A 20,820-nucleotide genomic window follows, 5' to 3' on the forward strand; every position below is an offset into this window, starting at 1 on the left:
GCCTTTTTATGTGGAACCTGTTCAGCTGTACCTTATGGTCTGTGGAAATTTTCCAGCAGAAATTTTCCCCTTCCCTTGATGCCCTAAGCATGTACTTCATTATTTTGCTTAATGCTGTGGTTCCCAACGTGGGGCACACGCACCACAGGGGAGAAATTTGATTTTTAAGGAAGGCAATTCAAGAATTGAGCTATTAATAGTTAATGGCCTTTTAGGCTTCCTCCATGTGAATAATTCACTTTTAGAATAATAAAATTTACAGTATATGTCACGGCAGGGCAGGCATCAGGATTTTAGAGATGCTTAGGTGGGGCATGGCCACAAAAAGGTTGGGAACCACTGGCTTAATGGCTAACGCAGCCCTGGCACCTTGGAGGAAAGGCAGGATATAAATGTACTAAATGGGTAAAAAGGATAGATTAGCAAATTCTTTTGTGGGAGGCTTCATACAATGAGGCAGTGCCGGATTTATGTGTAAACTAAACAAGCTACAGCTTAGAGCCCCACTCTCTTGGGGGCCCCAAAAAAATTTAAAGGGAAAAAAATGGATTTACATTTCCAAAATATAAGAAAAAACAAATAAAATAAAACCTACATATAGCAACAGTGTTTTGTGTTGTGTAGGCTCTTATGGTGTAAGTAATGGGCCCTGCCTGCTCCCTAAAATATTCAACACAAAAAACAGCGACAATTTGTTATTGACAAAGGACAGCTGGACATAGAAAGGGCCTTGTTACCTTCAGTAGCTTAAGGTAAAGGTAAAGGGACCCCTGACCATTAGGTCCAGTCGTGGCCGACTCTGGGGTTGCGGCGCTCATCTCGCTTTACTGGCTGAGGGAGCCGGCGTACAGCTTCCAGGTCATGTGGCCAGCAGGACTAAGCTGCTTCTGGCAAACCAGAGAAGTGCATGGAAACGCCATTTACCTTCCCGCCGGAGCGGTGCCTATTTATCTACTTGCACTTTGACGTGCTTTCGAACTGCTAGGTTGGCAAGAACAGGGACCGAGCAACGGGAGCTCACCCCGTCCAGGGGATTCAAACCACTGACCTTCTGATCGGCAAGTAGCTTATGGCTACTGACCTTCTGATCAGTAGCTTAGGGCCTCATCAAACCTAAATCCGGCCCTGCAAGGAGAGGGGCATCACTTGATCAAGCTACTCTCCTTTCCCCCCTAAAATTCAATATACACCGTGTACTGTAGTACCTTATCTGCCACATGGTGGGGAATACACCTTTTGGGTAGTGGTGAGGGCTCCCTACCCGGTTTGTCTTTCTCAAGGAGGGAAGCCAAGCCAGCCAAGAGGTTTCCCTGGCGCGGCCGCCCCACGACCTCCACCTGCTGCTGCTGTTGCTACGCCTCGCCTGGCCTGCTGCCGCTCCCCGCCCTCCGGAGGGAGGAGACAGCCGCGTCCCGGCTCCGCCATCACGTGGGGAAAACAAATGCTCCCGCGGCCGCCCTGCCCCATTAGCACAGCCTGGCCAGGCACGCGGCGGGGTCTGGGCTGGCGAGGCGGCGCGCGCGCGCCTGCTCTCCGCCTCCACCATGAAGATGCACTTCAGCATCCCTCTCTCCGAAGAGCTGCTGGAGAAGTTTGGCGGCCGCTATGTGGTGAAGTAGCCAAGAGGGGGAGGGAGGGAGGGATGGAGGGCGGAGGGGCGAGCGTAGTAGCCGCGCTGGCGGCGAGGAAGGCGGGTTAGAGAGAGGCGCGCGCCTGTGTGTGTGGAAGTAGCGAGGCGTCTGCACCACACGCTGCAAGCGCCACTTTGCCCGCAAGTTGGCAGGAGCCGCGCCTTTTTTTTTTTTTTTTTTTGCGCGCTGAAGGGACGCAAACCGAGGAGGGCGAGAGGCGCGCACCTGACGCGGGTTAAGAACCGCCTTGCATCATTCGCCTTTCCCTCCAGGGCTGCTTGTTGTGGGGCGCGGTGGGGAGGGTCTGAGAGGGGGAGATGGAGGTCGGGGGGGGGTTGGGTTCCCACAGGGAAGGAGAGCGTGGATTTGGCTTCCCGTTGCAAGCAATTGGTTGAGGGATCCGTCCGCGTCGTTTGGCGCTGAGCTTGGGGGATGCTTTATGCGCAGCTGAGGTGGGGGGAATGGGGCGTGTGTGTATGCGAGGGGAGGAGGCGGAGGGTTGCGTGGCATGTGGGGTGGGGGTGGCTGGGATGCACAGCCTCTGTGTGAAAGGAATGGGGAGGTTGAGAGTGGGGAGCGATTGCCAGAGGCAAATAACTTGACTAGCGTCTGTAGGGAAGGAGGGTGGGTTTTGCGGGAGTCAAGATTTGGGGGGGGGGTCTGTGCCTGGATGGCACAGATTTGTACTGATGCGCCAGGAAAGAGAAGCCTTTGAGAGAGTAGAATGTGGTTGGCACGTGGTTTGGGGAAGAGTGTGTGTAAGAAGGAGAAGGAGGGGGGCTCAGACTATGCAATGGCCAAAAGAAGGGAAATCTTCTGCTACTGTGCCCTGCTTCTCAAGTAAACTGCGAAGATTCTCGCCCTATATTTGAAGAAATTACGGTTGCCCTTGTTCATTTGTATTAAGCACCCCATTGCAATACCCGAAATGATGATCAAATGATCTGGAGCGACCAGTCTTTTAAAATAAGAAATATCTAGCAAGCCTAGGGTAGGCAGAGAGCTGCATGTACACCCTTTAATGCGCTCTCAAAGTGCATTATTTCCCCCAAAAGAATCCTGGGAGCTGTAGTTGGTTGATGTTGCTGGGCATTGCAGCTCTATTAAGGGGTTCTTTGGGGGACGCAATGTACTTTAAATGTACTCGGGGAAGGCATGGGAATGAATAGCAGTGTGATGGGAATTGTGAGTTGATTGTAGGGTGAGGAGGCATGATGGGTGTGCCGTCATATAGGAGGATTCCCTGGTCTGGGGAATTTGCAGGATCTGCGTGAGAAGAATTGTGGGGCTCTATGCAAGAAAGTTTGAAATGCAGATAATAGGAAGGGATAAATTCCGCTAACTCTCCCAAGAGGATTTATTTAGAGAATCTGTGTATTTTCAGCTGTACTCTGTGTATCTCGAAGGCTTCCTTTTCTGCAAGGTGCGTTACAGTCAGTTGCACCACTGGAATGAACAGGTAAGATGTTCCGGTTCACTGGTCACCTTCCCCTTTCGCTTATCGCTTCTCCTTTTTTCATGTTCTGCCAGAAAACATTTCGGAGGATATGTTTTACATGGAAGTGGGGTACATTCTACAGCGGGGGAAGGTCACACTCCAGCCCTTGTTGAATCTACTTTGTATTTTACTAGAGTCCTGAGATCTGCCAGCTGGAGCAAGGTACAAAAGATTTGCACTTAGAACGAAAGAATATGGTGCCTCTCAGCTACTGCTGAGTACAGTTCCAGAACTGAGATTCACTCAGTTTTCCCACGTAAAAATTAATCCCTGGTTATTCCAAGTTTTGTTCATTTCTGCAGTCTTAATTTTTTTAAAGTGTTCATTTTGTTATTGCTATAGCTATGCAATTGGGAGTCAGAAATCATTGTGGTCTACCACAGATCACCCAGAGATCTTCCAGTAGATCATGATCTGCCTTCCGCACATCCCCGTTCTCTCACATTCATTGATTTGTGAGTGAGGAGTGTCACCTAAATTTAGGAACATATGGGTCTAATGTTTAGGTTCGATAGGTAGCTATGTAAATGTTCCCTTTGTTCAGAGCACTTGATATCCATCTGAATTTTTACACGAATGAATGAGATTATCTGCATACTAGCAGTTTCCTGTGAAATGAAACTTTGTGTGTGTGTATATGCCTCAAAAGTGTTTCGTTACCGGTACATTTCTGTTCTCCCTTCATGCACTTGGGGAACATTCCCCAAGAATATTCTCAGAATTAGAAATAGATAATTAGTTTGGGCTAAAGGACGCACTTTTCCCCCTCCAAAAATGAAGGGAAAATGTGTGTGTGTCCTATGGGGCGAATGCAGGCTCCTTGGCTTCAGCGATAGCAATGTGAAGCCTCCGAAGCCTGTGCTTCGGAAAGTTCCACTTAGATTAGATCCATGGAAATTAATGGACCTAATCATAGCCATTAACTTCATTTGGTATACTCTTGAGTAGAATTTACATTGGATGCATCACAATATGTCCAGTGTTTGGACCAGAGTGACTTCAATGATATAACATGGAGTGAACTGTGGTGGACCTCTCAGGCTTAATGTCAGGATGGCGGGTATATGTTTCAGGGCAAGTCAAAGTAAAAGGACAAGGGGGAAAGGCATGTAGAGTTGAAGTACAGTGGTACCTCGGGTTACATACGCTTCAGGTTACATATGCTTCAGGTTACAGACTCTGCTAACCCAGAAATAGTACCTCGGGTTAAGAACTTTGCTTCAGGATGAGAACAGAAATCGTGCTCCGGTGGCACGGCGGCAGCGGGAGGCCCCATTAGTTAAAGTGGTGCTTCAGGTTAAGAACAGTTTCAGGTTAAGAACGGACCTCCGGAACGAATTAAGTACTTAACCCGAGGTACCACTATAAAGTTTATTTTTTCTCTCATTCCTCTTTGCTGATTTTTTTGCTTACTTAAGGCTTAAATTTATTCTTTTAATCCCAACTGGCATTAGTGAATATCCAAAAGCTATGAAAGGAGAACTGAGTAACATTGAGAAGAACAGGTTTCTCTCATTTTTCAGGTGCCTTTAACAGGTGGGAACACCTTGTAACCAACAATATGAAATAAATAATGTCAAATACCTTCCCTGAGCATGAGAGACAATGGCCTCTCAGTGTTTATCTGTCAGAAAAAATCAGATTGTGTTGGCCACCAGCACCCAGCTTCAGTGTTCTTGTCAGAAAGATGCTATCACTGATACAGATTCTTAGCGTACCCTCATCAGAAAGATCCAGGTAACCATATTGCATAATGTCTACGAACATTATTACAACAGCCTTCTTCCATTTGAACCATGTGAGGCATCAGCATTCTGCTGCTGTTACACTCTACCTCTAGTAAAAGCTTCCAGAGTGGCCCTCTATACACTGGTTGCAAAAACAAACAAAAAAATCAGGGAAAAGGAGTTAGATACAATCACTATAAATTGTTGTGATTTGGAGGTTTAATTTGAAATCAAGCTGGATTTGCATTCCTTGGTGTTTCTGGCAACCTCTCTTGCATCATGGATGTTGGGTCATATCTGTATTGTTTTAATTGGTACGGTTGCTACGGGGTTGTCATGGCCTTTGCCTAGAACAGCAAATTGATATTGATTGATTGAAAAGGAGAACCATAAAGGTGAATTACTAGTAAGTGTATGGTAATGTGGAACACCAGGCATAAGTTACAAGTTTACTAAAATTAGTAGTCCCTGACAAGTTTTACACGCAACAGCTCATTATTAAGCCACCCTGTAAGAGTTAGATGTATTCTGAACTGAAAGGAAGAAAGAAAACATGAAATGCATCTGATTATCCTGGAGATTTCCATTAAAAGGGTTCAGTAAAAATCATACATATATCATGATAAAAAGAGCAATACGTAAGAACATGAATTGTCGATTCTCCCTCTCCAGATTCACAGGAACATTTAGGTTGACAATAGGGGACGTACAGCCCCTTGTATTTCAAGAATATAAGAATTGCTTTGCTCTTCCAGTCCAGCAAGTCTGTCATTCTTGTCTCTAACAAATAAAGTGCTCTATCCAGTTGCCCTGTCTTTTCAGTTAAGGCGGGTCTTTGGGAAAGGTGTGCCGGCGTTCCCTCCAAAATTCTACCTCGCAATGACAAAGTCAATGGCTGATGAAAGGAGAGCTCAACTTGAACAATATCTACAGAATGGTACAGTGAATCCTTAACACACACACACACACACACACACACACACACACGTCAATAGTGGTTCATGACACATGGTGCAAATGTAAATTTTATACATGATTTCATTGGATCATAAACCGTTAGATGGTATCTCATCTGTTCTCATGGGCTGAGCATGTTTATTTAGCCCCAAACTATTTATTACAGATGCTGGTCTGTCTTGTTCTTTAAAACCTCCACTAAATAAAAGCTGCACAGTATTGTTATTTCCTCATATTAGCCAATGACCTTCAGGCCAACTTTCCAAAAGCACCACCACTGCAATTCAAATTGCTATATCTATCTATCTATCTATCTATCTATCATCTATCTATCTAATATGAGTTGCATCTGATGCGGTGCACAAGAAAGAGGATCCCCCTGTTTTTTCCTCACCCATTATAGTCATCAATTGGGGACTCTCAGGAAAGGCATAGGATTTGGAGTGAATGGATGCAGCAAGAGGGAAGATTGGGGGAAATTGGGTGGAAGCAGCTTTCCTGAATGGACTCTCTTACCCTTGGGCAGGGGGAACAGGAGGGACGGGGGGTAGGAAATGCCCCCTGTTTGAGCTTCATTGGATACAGTGTGGTTGTAGCGGTTAAGAGTTTTAGACCAGGAGACCAGGGTTCAAAACCCCACTTGGCTGTGAAGCTCACTGGGTGACCTTGAGCCAGTTACTGCCTCTCAGCCTAACAAGGTAGTTGTGGGGATTAAATGAGAATTCATTTATGCCACCTTGAGCTCCTTGGAGAAAAAGATGGGATATAAACATTTAAAAATACATTTTAAAAAACCCAGTACCTAAATTAAATCTATTTTCCTGAATCCGTACTTAATAATGAAAGGGTGAGGAGAAAATGCGGTCATCTAAAGCATCACTGTGTATATTGATTTATAAGACTTCTCATCAGGAGCTTATGAAATGTGATGATCATTACTCCTGAAAGCCATTCTACACAATTCTTTCTGGATCCTCCAATGTGCTATTTAAAAAAAATCCACATTCAATTATACAAACTTAATAATTATTTTCTACCATGTTTGTCTTGAATATGCATGTACTTTCCTCAGATCTATATTGTTAGTTTCCCTTTCAATCGTAAAATGACTGAAAGCTTACATATATAGATAATCCTTTAAGCTGTCGGTCCTGATTTTTGTGCTTTTGTTTTTCAGTGTCGATCGATCCTAGTATTACGAACAGTGATGTCTTTATTAGTTTCTTTAGGAAATTGCAGCAGGTAAACTCTAGTCTTTCACAGAAAACCTATTGGAAAAACTGCTTGCCTTGTGCTCTCTGCACCTTATTCTGTCTTAAAACGAACTGAAAACTCAACTTGTTTTTAGAAAGTAACAAATGGGCGCTGGCACAAAATACCATAGTGTGAACTTCTCTTTGTTAGGAAGCCATGACCATATCCAGGGGACTCCGTTCCATTCGTCCTTCCCTCTGAGTTTTCCTTCCTCTCCTTCCATTCCACGCCCAATGAGCATGCTCAGTTCTCCTTGCAATGTTTTGGTCCACCCCCTTCCCCTTAGGGCCCACCCCCCACTTTCTTTCTTTTTTTGTACTTCTGCAAACCTTAAGGGTTCCTGCAAGGCTGCATCTGCCTCCTCCTCATGCTTGGGTGGTGGTGTTTTGGCCTGCACTTGGAGTTTGATATTAGTGTGCAGGATAAATAGATCCTTACTGCTTAACTTTGCCTACTTTGCCGCATTAGCTACCAAGTTGGCAATAGTTGCAATCTGATATAAGCTGATCTGTTAAAAAGCTAATGCTATTCTCATGCCCCTAATGTTTTTGGTTTGGTTTTTTTTAAGTGTGGCAAAAGGGTTTGCTTATGTTATGTTATTTATTTATTCATTTATTTACCGTATTTTTCGCTCTATATGACGCACTTTCCCCCTCCTAAAAAGTAAGGGGAAATGTGTGTGCGTCTTATGGAGCGAATGCAGGCTATCCCAGAAGCTAGAACAGCGAGAGGGAGCTCTGCGCAGCGCTCCCTCTCGCTGTTCTAGCTTCTGGCTTAGCTGCGCAAAGCCTCCTCAGGGCAGTGGGGAGCCTTCATCCCGCTGCCCTGCGGAGGCTTCGCACACCTATCCCTGGCTTTTGTGGGAGGTGGGGGAAGGGACAGAGCGCGCGGCTCTGTCCCTTCTCCCAGAAATGCCCCTAAGAGCTGCACTCCCTTTAAAGAGCACGTGGCTCTTGTGGGAGTTTGGGGGGAAGCCAGGAGGCTTGCTTTCGCTGAAGCCAGGAGAGCAAGCGGGATCGGTGCACACCGATCCTGCTTGCTCTCCTGGCTTCAGGGATAGCCCCGCAAAGCCTCCTCAGTGAAGAGGGAGGAGCGCTCCATCTTCGCTCAGGAGGCTTCTTATTTCTTGTTTTCCTCCCCTAAAAACTAGGTGCATCTTATGGTCAGGTGCGTCTTATAGAGCGAAAAATACAGAATTAATTTATTTATGGTCACTACATGACTCCCAGAAAACTCTCTGAGCACTTTTTAAAAAAAGAAAGCATGCTCTTTGGGACTTGGCTTCAAGAAAATAGCTTTGGGTTATGTGGGGACAAGAAACGATAAGTGTGTTGATGTGAAGATGTCAACATCTCTTTATTGGCGACAGCTGCAGTCTGGCACGTACTTCCAGAGTGTTGCAACTTGAACTTCTAGCCTCTCTGCCTATATTCTCCTTAGTAGAAACAGTGTAAATATGATGTATGCTTATGGAGGTGCAGTGTCCTAAGGCCTTGCAAGGTTGGAATGATAGCACAGTTTAGTTTCAGTCATTTTATCAATGTTTTCTGGCCTTCAGTTAAAACCATACCATTTAAGTAACACAGACAGCAAGGACATTTAAATGATGTGACAAGAGTTCGTTTTATTAGTATGGCATAAGTTTTCGTGGACTAGAGCCCACTTCAATCAGATGCATGAAGTGTTATATTCAGGGCAGCGCCAGATCACCTACTTGTTAAGTATTGATCTTGGTTTGCTTGTACAAAACTTAAAATTATGTCCAGTCTTCATTCAGCTTTCATTCCTATTTGCTTGCAAGCTGTCCTTCTCGTTAATAATTTTTTCATTCCATACATTCAATGCATTTCACTTTCCAAACTGCAAAAAGCCAGGTGGTGGTTGTTTTTTAAACTGCATTTATTGCATAACAGAGAATTGCAGCCCTCCGGATGTCATTGGGAATACAATACCAACTATATCCCTAACTGTAGGCCATGTTGGCTAGGGCTGATGGGATTTGGAGTCAACATCTGGAGATCCATAGTACCTCATTCCTGCTCTAAGGGGACAGTCATTTAATCTCCTTTAAGTGCACAAACCCAAAGTTTTGGGATGCACTTGAATTGATGACGTAAGTGATAGCATAAGTCCTCTAAGATTTAATTAAATGTAGTAGGAGATGAAAACAGTGTCCTTACCTCGTTCGTGCCCAAACAAATAGAATCAAATTTCATTATTGCTTTCAGCTTAGCAGTTTTGTACTGGAGCACTCAACCCCCCCCCCCCAACACACTTTAATATTCTGTTGGAGAGAGCACATTTCAGGCCTGCAGCAGTGTACCCATGTTGTATATGGTTTCCAAATAAAGTAACTCAGGTTCTTACTACTTTGTGTAGTAGTTCATGAACATCACAAATGTCAGATTGTACTTTATGCAAGCTGTTCTCATGCCCAACCCAGAGCTTTTGTCCAGGAATGTGATCTGTGAATGAGAAGAGCCATGCAATAGAATGCCTAGTTAGCATTCCTTCCACCAAATGTCTGTGGGCTAGCTGGTGCTGCATTATGATGCCAGACACATAGCCTAAATCTCAATATGTCATTTTTTTTCAATAGGAGAGATGATTTATGGGAAGGATCATAAATTATGTGTGAACAGCAAGTGTCCGTTGTATTTCACTATGTACTTGTAAGTGCATTTATAAAACAGCAATTGAAGGCTAAGTAAACATTGTCCAAGCATGAAAGATTCTAAGCAAATAGCTTTTAATAGAGATGTTCTGATACTCAGTGCTGTTTCCTTGCAAAACATTTTATAGAGGATCTAGGGCCTTTCTGGATGGCCTGTAAACAAGAGGAGCTGTAAAACGGCTGAGCAAACGTTTTCCTCCCTTCTGTAGAATTTCTACTGGTACAGCATGACCCGAGAACATCCTCTAATTTATTTGTTTTAAGTTGCTGCATAAATGTAGTGGCGATATTTAGCACATGATTTCCCTCCTAGGATTTTTCAGTATTAACACTTGCATGAAAAATCCTTGTAAGTGAGACTGTACAGTAGAAGTGACTATTGGTGTGAATTTGATGGTGTAGTGGAAGGGCAAAACAGGAATATAGTGCGATATTCTGAGCACAGAGCTTGGTGAAGAGGTTTGCTGGTGAATGGGCTGTGAGCATGGCAACACAGATTCAAGCATTCTTCATTTTATGTGCCCACTCTGGATGGGTTGAGGACATCTTTGGCAGTGAAACAGGGCTCTCTTCCTCCAACATCTCCAAGACCGTAGAATGGTGAGGTACTTAGAATCACAGAATTGTGCTGTTGGAATGGACCATGAGGGTCATCTAGCCCTGCAACATAGGACTCTTTTGCCCAGTGTGGGGCTCAGACCCACAACCCAGAGATTAAGAGTCTCATGTTCTATAAACACATGCATCGGATTGAATTCATGCCATTTTGCATTCAAAACGTGCTCTACCACTGAGCTACAGCCCATTCCCCATGAGCAGAGCAAACTCAGGGAGATAAGCAGTGGATGGTGGAAGACTTGGACCCCATTTTTGTTAGAAATTGGACACCATTGTCACAGTTCTGAGTTTAAGCATCAACTGAATCTGCTGTCATCATTTCTGGTTTAACCCCCAAGTGTACTTTGCCACAGGTTACTTCAAGTTCTGCCCATAATGGGGAGAAGGGGAAAATGAATAATCCAGCAGTAACTGGCTTGGAGATTAACACTCTTAACACTGGCAAAAAAGCAAGGTTCTTTTTTAGCAGTGTGCTAAATGCTTGTTTAATGGATGTGTGAGGGTCGTGATGATGCCACCTTGTTGGCTAGACCTGAATAGGACTAGCATTAGATACAACCCTTTGGTACAGACTAAGGCTGTAATTCAAAGCACATCTTGTAGAAAGTAAACTACTTTGAAAGCAATGAGATAGGTGAAGGAGAAGCTGCCACCTTTCACTCCTTAATGCTCATAATTAGTTCTAAAAATAGTTGTTGCTTCATGTCATCATGAAGAGAGATCAGAAGTTTGTGTGTGTGTTTGTAACTAAATGCCTAGGGTCCACAACTATATTTTATTGCAGCGCTGTCGCTTGATTTAAGGTATAACTTTAATCAATTAGTTATAATTAATCAAATCTGCATAAACTTGTATATAAGCAGATGCAATTCAGAAGAAAATAGTATTTTTCAGATGCTTGCATTGCTGTGTCACAGCAGACCATATCAGAAGAGATATTGCCTCCGCTCTCAGAAGGGCTTGGATCCATAAGCATTTAGATTAAAAATAAACAGTTTAATTGGTGCACTTCTTTAATTGATTTAAAAAAATCAATTTTACATAATCAATTAATCAATCAACTAAGTGCAGCAGACTTCAACATCTGCTTTTTTAATCTTACCAAAGCCAGTTGACCATTTTTACTATTTTGGGGATCAAAAACAGGGATAGAAAACATGTTGCCCTTCAGATATTTTGGGCTACAACTCCCTTCAGCCCTGACCACTGACCGTCCATTTCTGACCTAGTTTGCTTAACAACCCACCGTATTTTTTCCCTGTAGTGAAGAAGCTGAAATCTTCGCTTTCAGATGCAAGGACCACATATATAGGCACTCCAATCCCATGTTTTCATGTCTTGCAGGATACATTTAAAATACAAACCCAGCAATCAATCCTGGATGTTTATCTTGCTGATGGACGGTATCTCAGAATTGATATTCAGACATCAGATACTGCTGAAAGAGTGCTAGAGGCAAGTAATTTTTAAATGTTCTTTACAGTATCTCATAGGAACCAATTCACAAACTTGTTAAGCAATATGTTGCTGTTGTGTCTGTCCGGATATTTCAACCAAAGTACTAGCTTAAAAAGACACTTATTTCTTGGTGGCCAAGCCCAAACAAAATGGAGCAATTTGGACTGAACTAGTGATTTCTGGCAGAAAGAACCAGTACAAACACACCCATAGATAGAATCAGTGAGGCAGATATGTAAGAGCCTTTTAAAACTCATTTTTCATGATGAACCGCATTTCATCTCTCTAAACCTCTGTGGGGAAACAGAAACAGATTTATTTGTTGCATTTTTCTAATCCACCCTGATACAAAAGCCATTTCAAAATATTGTCTTAAACAACGTAACTTATTCGTAATCTTAATGGAAAAGTACCTCTCTTTTCTCCCCACCCCACTTTCCAGGTTGTATCGTACAAGATTGAGCTTTCAAGAGAATTAATAGGCTATTTCAGCTTGTTCCTTATTCAAGATCACAACAATGGGGAGCTCTCTGGTAAGAGGTGCATTGTTTAGTATACTAGACATTGCATTCACATTCCTTTCTATTTGTGCAATGTGGGAAGGCTTTATGGGGGATGGCTGTGTAGAAGCAACGTTTTGGCTGAACTCTGGTTTTTCCTCTTTGTTTTTGGTTGACTTTAAAACCTAAAGCAAAGCCTATATGTTGCATGGAGAGAAACCTTTTATCATATCATAAAAATGCAAGAACTTTTGGTTTGCTTTTGCTGGAAAAATACCCCTTTTATTTCTCTCCTTTTTAAGTTGGGGTTACTTCACAAGTTGTGTGTTTCGCAAGCACATATTAAAATGCATTGCGTGAAGGAGACAAATGTGTGCTTTAAAAGATGTATATTTTTAAAAGTCAACTTTTTAAAAAAGTGTTTCAAAAATTACCTCCCCCCCTTTCTTCCCCCCTCACCTCTAGTATTGAAAAAACTGGCAGAATTTGAACTTCCCTATGTGAGTCTTCAGAGCATGAAAGAATCGCCTTGTAAGATTGGGATCAGAAAGTGGTAAGCAAGGAGGAAGCTGATTTAGCAAGATGCATTAAAATGTATATACAGTGGTACCTTGGGTTAAGAACTTAATTCGTTCCGGAGGTCCGTACTTAACCTGAAACTGTTCTTAACCTGAAACACCACTTTAGCTAATGGGGCCTCCCGCTCCTGCTGCGCCGCCGGAGCACGATTTCTGTTCTTATCCTGAAGCAAAGTTCTTAACCTGAAGCACTATTTCTGGGTTAGCAGAGTCTGTAACCTGAAGCGTATGCAACCTGAAGCGTATGTAACCCGAGGTACCACTGTATATGCTGTAGGAAGGGCAGAAATACAGTATTTCAGTAGTAGCTCTCATTGTAGATATTTCACTGGATCAGTGGCTTTGTTTCGTTTAAACTTTACATTTCCCTCTCCCTGTTGGACAGGTACATGGACCCATCCCTTGATAAAATGCTTATGAATTGCAGAACTTCAGTGAACTTACTTTATATACAGGTAAGGTTTTTTTCATGTGCAGGTGAGTTCCTTCTAGAAAAGCACTACTCCTGAAATGCTATTATGAAAAGAAACTGACTTCTTGTGTTTAAAAGTAGGTGTTCATGAACAAGCAGAGCTTCTTAACTCCCATCCATCAATGCTACCTAATGTATAATAACAAATAGGTGTTCCCAAAGAGTAGGCTAGCCCAACTAGATGTAAGAGTGATAGATCTGGGTTTAAAACACATCACAGGGGGTTGTTGATAGCAAAAGGTCTGTAAATATTCCTCATAGATTACTTCCTCGTGGCTTCTTTCTCTCCCTCCCAGGCATTAGAATATTACTGAAACCGATGTGAGCCTGGCTGCGAGGAAATGTAGGAATTTAAGAAACTTCCTTATACCAGGTCCATCTAGCTCAGTATGACCAACACTGACTGGCAGCTGCTCTAAGGTTTTCAGGCAGGAATTCATCCTAGCCCTGCCTGGAGAACACTGTGAATTGAACCCATGACCTTTGGCATGCAAAACATGTGCTCTACCACTGAGCTACAGCCCATTGCTCATGAGGAGAGCAACCTCAGGGAGATAAGCAGTGGGTGGCGGAAGACTTGAACCACTCATCACCTCTGTGTACCCCATTTGTTGTTTAAAATTGTACAGTTGTCACAGATCTGAGTTTAAGCATCAGCTGAATCTGCTGTCATCATCTATGGTTTAACCCCAAGTGAACTTTGCCACAGGTCACTTCAAGATCTGCCCATAATGTGGGGAAGGGAGGAAATGGGTAATCCAGCAGTAACTGGTTTAGAGATTAGCACTCTAATACTTGCCCCCCAAAAGGTAAGGGTTTTTAGCACCATCCTAAATGCTTGCTTGGACGCGGGTGGCCCTGTGGGTAAAACCTCAGCGCCTAGGACTTGCCGATCGTATGGTCGGCGGTTCGAATCCCCGTGGCGGGGTGATCTCCCGTCGTTTGGTCCCAGCTCCTGCCCACCTAGCAGTTCAAAAGCACTCTTAAGTGCAAGTAGATAAATAGGTACCACTTTATAGCGGGAAGGTAAACGGCGTTTCCGTGTGCTGTGCTGGTGCAGGCTCGCCAGAGCAGCTTCGTCACGCTGGCCACGTGACCCGGAAGTGTCTCCGGACAGCGCTGGCCCCCGGCCTCTTAAGCGAGATGGGTGCGCAACCCCAGAGTCGGACACGACTGGCCCGTACGGGCAGGGGTACCTTTTAAATGCTTGCTTATGGGACACGGGTGGCGCTGTGGGTTAAACCACAGAGCCTAGGACTTGCCGATCAGAAGGTTGATGGTTAAAATCCCCGCGACGGGGTGAGCTCCCGTTGCTCGGTCTCTGCTCCTGCCATCCTAGCAGTTCAAAAGCACGTCAAAGTGCAAGTAGATAAGTAGGTACCGCTCCAGCGGGAAGGTAAACAGCGTTTCCGTGTGTTGCTCTGGTTCGTCAGAAGTGGCTTAGTCATGCTGGCCACATGACCCGGAAGCTGTACGCCGGCTCCCTCAGCCAATAAAGCGAGATGAGCGCTGCAACCTCAGAGTCGGTCACGACTGGACCTAATGGTCAGGGGTCCCTTTACCTTTAAATGCTTGCTTAATAGTTGTGTGAGACTCATGATATGCCACCATGTTGGGTTGAAATTAAATAAATTGTTGCTTGGCTTCCTCTTATTGCAATGCATGTTACAGCTGGTGTTTTTTATGTCACAGTTCTATCATGAGAATTATTTGAGCTGCAGTAATGCAGACAGTTGAGCTAGCAACTGGGTAGCTGCTTGCAGCCTAGTAGTACCTGGCGGGCATAGTGGGACTCTAGGGTTGCAGGATGCTATTGCCACAATTTCTTTGCAAAGTCATGTTGATTGTGCTGCTTAGGAGAACTGTTCTCCACCATTCTTGTGCCCCTTCTGCCATGTCAGAGGGACCTGATCCCACATGGATCAGCAGGACTGGCATTTTGAGGAGCTCATTGGTCTGGTGGTTTGGCTGCTGGACTCTTAAGTCAGGGAGAACAATCCATCGGGGACTTTAATACATACCTTTTTTCTCTTTTTAAGGTTCTACAGGAAATGGAGAAGAACTGGATCAAGCCTACAGACGGACAGATGCAGAAGCTTCAAATGCTACAGAAAGCACCAAACAAAATGAAGGTAACACAGTGTTTTAACCTTTTCAGGGTGCATGCTGTGGTGCAAAGACACCAGAGAGAGCATCTGCTTATAAAGGCTTGCTGTATTCTTCAGCTCTGCCAAGGATTTTTTATTTTATTCTGTAAGCAGAAGAATCTTCTATCCTCTCCTTGTGTCTCATCCCACACCAGTTTGCTCAAGCTGGACCCCAACAGAGTGGCTTGTCAGGGGTCTCAGGGAGAGAATGAGGATGGGAAACTCTCTTTCTATTAATCCAAGCCCAGCTGCACAAAAAAATGAGTCCCCATTTCACAAAATTTGGCCAGGTGTGTTAGATTCTGTTGATGTTGTTCGTGAAAATTAGCTGAGGCCCACCTACAGTTTGGAGGAGCATTAACTTCCCATGCATATTACAAATCATGTGTTAGGAAGGAAGGAAGGAAGATGAGCTGTCTTGCCTGCATCAAAGCTATTGCAAAGGTTGCTCTCTGGCAAACCCAGACCGGCTTCTACCCATCTGGCTTTTCCTTTAAGCTCTCCTGCAGAGCCAGGAGATGAAATGTGAGATTGGATTAGAAAGGGGAAAGAGCAGACCTAGAGACCCAGACCCCTTCTCCCTTCCCTTCTGATCTTTCAACCCCAGCATACTCTGTATTAGCATCTCCAGCTCGGCCTCCATAGACAGAATGCCTGCTGCGGTATTTAATTATTTCGTGGGCGAAAATGCAGTTTGTTATAAGCATACAAAGAGAGGCAACAGAGCAATAATAAGCCAGTTTTGCAGAATTTCCTATAGCATTTGTACAGTGACAAACTTATAGACATGCAAAGCAGGAGTATAGCCTGCAGATCACTTGCTACAAGATTAGAACAACTCCTATAGAGTGCTCCAGATTTAAATGGATGAGGCCTGGAGACTTGCTGCAATCAACACTGCTCATGTGGGATTTTTCTCGCACAAGTGGACTTCCCCTTCCTCCTCTTCTCGCTGTGCAGCTCAAAATGCGCTCTGGGGGATCTTCCAACCCCCTGGAGCAGATTTTGAGGGTGCACAGCTGGCTGCAGAAGTTCCATAGTGCTAGCAGAACCACAGTGTTGAGTTCTGCCTTTCTTCTCACGTTCCAGTTTCTTTAAGCTACTGCTGTGCCCAAAGACGTTGGAAAGGAATTACTGATAAAAGCTAATAGTGTCAGGTATTCCATCTGCACTGCCATACACATTTTTTTCCAGTGTGTTAATCATCCCCACCTGACATTGACATGTATATTCTCAAATGAGCACTGGGATAATTCCTGCATTGATTTTATATGTGAGACGTGGCCCGCAGTGTGTTTGAGGGGGCGGGGGCTTATCCACATAACAACAGAGTCCTTGGCTTTCGGTCCCTTGCTGAAGTTGCTAGCCCTCAGTACCTTCCTGCATCATGTGGTACAGTATATAACCCACTGTTGTCCTCCAGTTTCTGTTTCTCTTGCACAGTTTTTAGAGCTGGCTCGGGAGGTCCAGCACTACGGATACATTAAGCTCACTCCGTGCTCCTGTGACTATCCTGAAGCAGGCTGTACTGCTGCTATTCATGTGGGGAATAATGAGATTAGCTGCTGCATAAAGTTGCCTAGCAACCAGATCAAAGAGGTCAGCTTCAAGATCAACAGGGTGAGGTGCTGGCAGGTCACATTTCTAGTAAGTACCTTGTGAGCAACTTCACTACTTAACCACATTGTTTAATGCTAACTTTCTTGTACTGGATTTCCTTTAAACTTGAGTCTCATGAGAGAGAAAAATCCTAAATGAGAGGCCCTGCCTTGTAAGCAATAACACAAATTCTTAGTTTAGATTGCCTTTATGCACCTTTCTTGCTGTACATACACATGTTAGGAAGAAGTTGTTCATTGTTAAAATTCTGTGTTCCAAATATCAACGGTAGACTGAGTTGATACTTCTGCAGTCTTGCCTCACCTCAGATTTCTCTAAGCACTCTCCTCTGACCTAGGAGAAAGTGATAGCTGCATGTAGAAAACAGGGGATGAAAGTTCTGCTGAGAGTGAACCCATTGAAGTTAGTGGGCATTTCTAACTTGCATACAACAATTTTAGTGGGTCTTCTCTAAAAAAACAACAACATTGGAGATATCCTCTGAATACTAGTGTAGCGTAGTGACTAGGCATCAGTATAGACTGGAGGACCTCTCGACTAATATTACTGCATCTTTTTCTTAAACTACTTAGGGATCTGTTACAGGCCAAGGCCTTGACCAATTCCTGGAGCTCAGGTTTGAGTACAACGATTCTGACACCTGGAGATGGATTGCCTTTAACACAAAGCAGGTTTGTATCACATAATACAAACGTAATGTACATAAAGTACATAAAAGGAGAAGCCAGAAGAGTGAACAACCATGTACTGTGTGCCTGCTGAAATTGCAGCACCAAAGTTCAGAGGGGATCATTTTTTAGCAGTTAGAGACCTTCTTTGAAGGTGCATTTCCCAATGGAGGAAATCCCTAGTCCATCTGATCCCAGTGGGGCTTTCTGCCCAGGGAGCCCTGCAGTGGAATAATCTGGAACTCACTTCAAGCTCCTGACCATTTATTTGTAGCCATATCCATACCTCCCTCGCACCTGGCATCACATATGACATCAGGTATGGCAGGTGGGTGTGGTTTGTGGGTAATAATAGCCTTACAGGGCAAATTGGTACTCGTATAAGGCCTAATTAGGTCTGTGGGCCAGAAGTTCCCCACCCCTAACCTAACCCTTGCAGGCAACAGCTCAACAAGACTTTACTCGGACATCTTCCTCCATTTTGCTAATGTCAGGGGTTGAAGTTGGGACACTATAGATGCAAAGGATGTGCTTTTACAGCTAAGCTGTGTTCATCCCCCTGCTTTCTTCCACCTAGTATTAAATATAAAGGGGAAAAAGTTGCCTTATATCTGTTACTTATGGATGACAATTCACAAGAGACAATATCCCCCGAGCGTTACTGTTATATGTTTAGGTTCACATCAGGAAAGGCTTGTTCAGGTTTACTTTCATATGTAAGTCCTGAGTAAATTGAATGATATGGCTAGTGGACTACAATCGGATAGATTAAGCTGGGAGTAAAAAAACATGCAAACCACAGAGCAAGGCTGATGTACTCTGGAAAGCAGCAGTTCTGCATATAAAGTATTTTGTTACTTAAAATCAAAATGTAATATTTATCCCACGTCTAGGCATTTCTCCTAAGCTCCTGCTTAAAAAAAATAATATCGGAGCAGCTGATGACAGCAACCAAAGGTGATCAAGAAATGGTGAGCAATGTTTGACAATCAAGTTTGCCTGACTGACTGTTGATGTGAGGTTCTTGGCTCCATTGCTCCTGCACGGTGAAGGCCGGGTGATTAGAGCAACTGGGATATTGCCTCACCAAACTCAGCCAGCCCCTAACAGCCTTACTTACAGCCAATCAGAAAGTGGCTCTGCCTGTTGTTGGCTTGGGCCTGCTGTTGGTCTCCCTGCCTTCTGCCTTGCCAGCCTCGGTGGGCAATACTGGCTCCAGAGATCCTCACTTGACCCACCCTATGTCTGAAATCATATACAGGCTTAAGAGCAAATCCTACTGAGTTCAATGGAACTAGAAAGTACTTCCCAGTAAACATGCACATGGAATCAAGATGCATACTTTCCATTTTGTAAATGGGAGGCCAAGGAACCTAGAGGGAAGTTTGCTCAACATTTGATCATCAACCTATAGAACGACACATCCTCTTGGGTAAGGTTCATAAATCATATTCAGGGCAACTTTAGCAATGATTTCTTTTTTCAGTAGGGGTGAGTATTGCCTGGTATCTGTAGATTCTAGGCTCACCACAGAAATTGGTTCATTGCTTAAAGGAAAAGACCAAAAAACCCCAAACCCATTGCTTTCATTCACTTCTCCACATATAAATGCCAATGGTGCTTGATATCAATGGAAATCATGTTCACAAGGTCAAAAAGAAATGTGATTAAAATTGCTGATACTATAGTGTATTTGCCAGTGTCTCCCCTGTGTGAATACACTTGAGTTACATGTTGCCTGCCTCTGTGTGTTTATCTTTCTGCCTAGCAATGATCTTTACATTTTATCAATCTGTTTTAGCAGATTGAACTTCCTGAACCAGATAAATCTAAGAAACCAAGCATCCATCCAAGTCAGGTGTGTGAATTAAATGACATAAACTTGGGTGGAGACCTGAGAGGGGCTGGGATGGGAAAGGAGATGGCTAGGGTCCCTAATGCAAGTTGCTGTTCTCTCCTCCTAACCTTGCCACACACACACACACACACACACACACACACACACAATCACACACAATCTTCAATAAGGATGGTGACGCTGACATGCCTTTCCTGGTGGTTGTGAGGATTACTGAGCTTATTATCGGAAGTGCTCTGTACATGTCATAGTGCTATATAAACAGTTATTATCACTGCCTCATAGAGGCTGCCACTGCTTATGTCGGTTCAATACAATTGCTGCAGTACTATAACTATAATACCCATTGGACAGCCTTCTGCAACCTGGTGCCCTCCAGATGTTTTGAACTATGACTCACATCTGCCCCAGCCAGTATAGGCTGCCAAAACATCTGCAGGCACTAGGTTGGAGAAAGCAGGATCAAAAACCTTGATAGCTGCTGGCTTTCACAAACCTTTTCTTTCCTGTTACGTATCATTAGCATAGCCGCTGGTGGTATTCCCCAACACACAGTTAGGTGGTGTTCTACTGGTGTGTGTTTCATGTATTATTGACTGGAGGTTTTTTTGATCTCTTGGTTTAACATATCCTGTATTTGATTCTGTGCAGATATTTCATGCTGGTTTTAAGCCAAGAAAAAAACCGAACGCTAGTAGACCAAATGAGGATGACTGCGTGTTTGAGAAAATACGCGAAGAAGACTTGTGACCTGCACTTCAGCTGCTGTTGCTGCCTCTGGGTTTTTTAAAAATGAGGAATAGCGAACTTATCACAGCAGTTGCCTCTGTTTAATAGCAGTCTACATTTTCTAACTCCTCATGTATTTTTGTTCTTGAGGTTTTTTTAAAAAACATCTGCTGCTCCTGGGAACCAGAATTTGTTATAACGGGGAAGACTGTAAATATTTTGCACATATATCTCATTTTATTATAAAAAATGTAAAGGACCTTTAAAAAAAATGGGAAACATTGCATATCTTGGATCAAAGTAACACCTTTTAATGTTTACCATTGTTCTGTTCCACGGGATACAAACTGTCTCCCCACAGGTCTTCAGCTTAATGATAAATTACACAATGCCACTGAATTTGTGGTAAGGTCTTCCTATGTACAAAGTAC

The 20,820-nt window shown here is 43.8% G+C and overlaps 1 protein-coding gene across 4 annotated transcripts; it reads left to right on the plus strand.

The window, feature by feature from the left end:
* The first annotated feature begins 1,398 nt into the window (after nt 1-1,398).
* Nucleotides 1,399-20,700, plus strand: SNX31 (sorting nexin 31). 4 transcript variants are annotated; one of them, XM_081918892.1, is made up of 14 exons: nt 1,403-1,610; nt 3,016-3,090; nt 5,679-5,793; nt 6,991-7,055; nt 11,704-11,814; nt 12,260-12,350; nt 12,783-12,870; nt 13,281-13,350; nt 15,407-15,499; nt 16,958-17,161; nt 17,707-17,805; nt 18,696-18,773; nt 19,607-19,660; nt 20,312-20,700. In XM_081918892.1, the coding sequence occupies exons 1-14, from the start codon at nt 1,545-1,547 to the stop codon at nt 20,408-20,410; spliced, it is 1,308 nt and encodes a 435-aa protein (XP_081775018.1). In that variant the 5' UTR covers nt 1,403-1,544; the 3' UTR covers nt 20,411-20,700. The 4 variants fall into 4 exon arrangements, with proteins under 4 accessions (XP_081775019.1, XP_081775018.1, XP_081775017.1 ...); XM_081918891.1 differs by having other exon boundaries at nt 1,414-1,610; nt 19,604-19,660; XM_081918894.1 differs by lacking the exon at nt 1,403-1,610 and adding an exon at nt 1,910-2,083 and having other exon boundaries at nt 19,604-19,660.
* Nucleotides 20,701-20,820: the final 120 nt, after the last annotated feature.

Source organism: Podarcis melisellensis (genome assembly GCF_964234715.1).
Source record: "Podarcis melisellensis genome assembly, chromosome: 7".
Classification (NCBI taxonomy): domain Eukaryota; kingdom Metazoa; phylum Chordata; class Lepidosauria; order Squamata; family Lacertidae; genus Podarcis; species Podarcis melisellensis.

Coding starts and splice junctions, on each gene's coding strand:
- SNX31 (XM_081918891.1), top strand. CDS start 1,545: ATGAAGATGCACTTCAGCATCCCTCTCTCCGAAGAGCTGCTGGAGAAG. Junction 12,871..13,280: donor AAGATTGGGATCAGAAAGTG/GTAAGCAAGGAG, acceptor CCTGTTGGACAG/GTACATGGACCCATCCCTTG. Junction 17,806..18,695: donor TTGCCTTTAACACAAAGCAG/GTTTGTATCACA, acceptor TCCCACGTCTAG/GCATTTCTCCTAAGCTCCTG.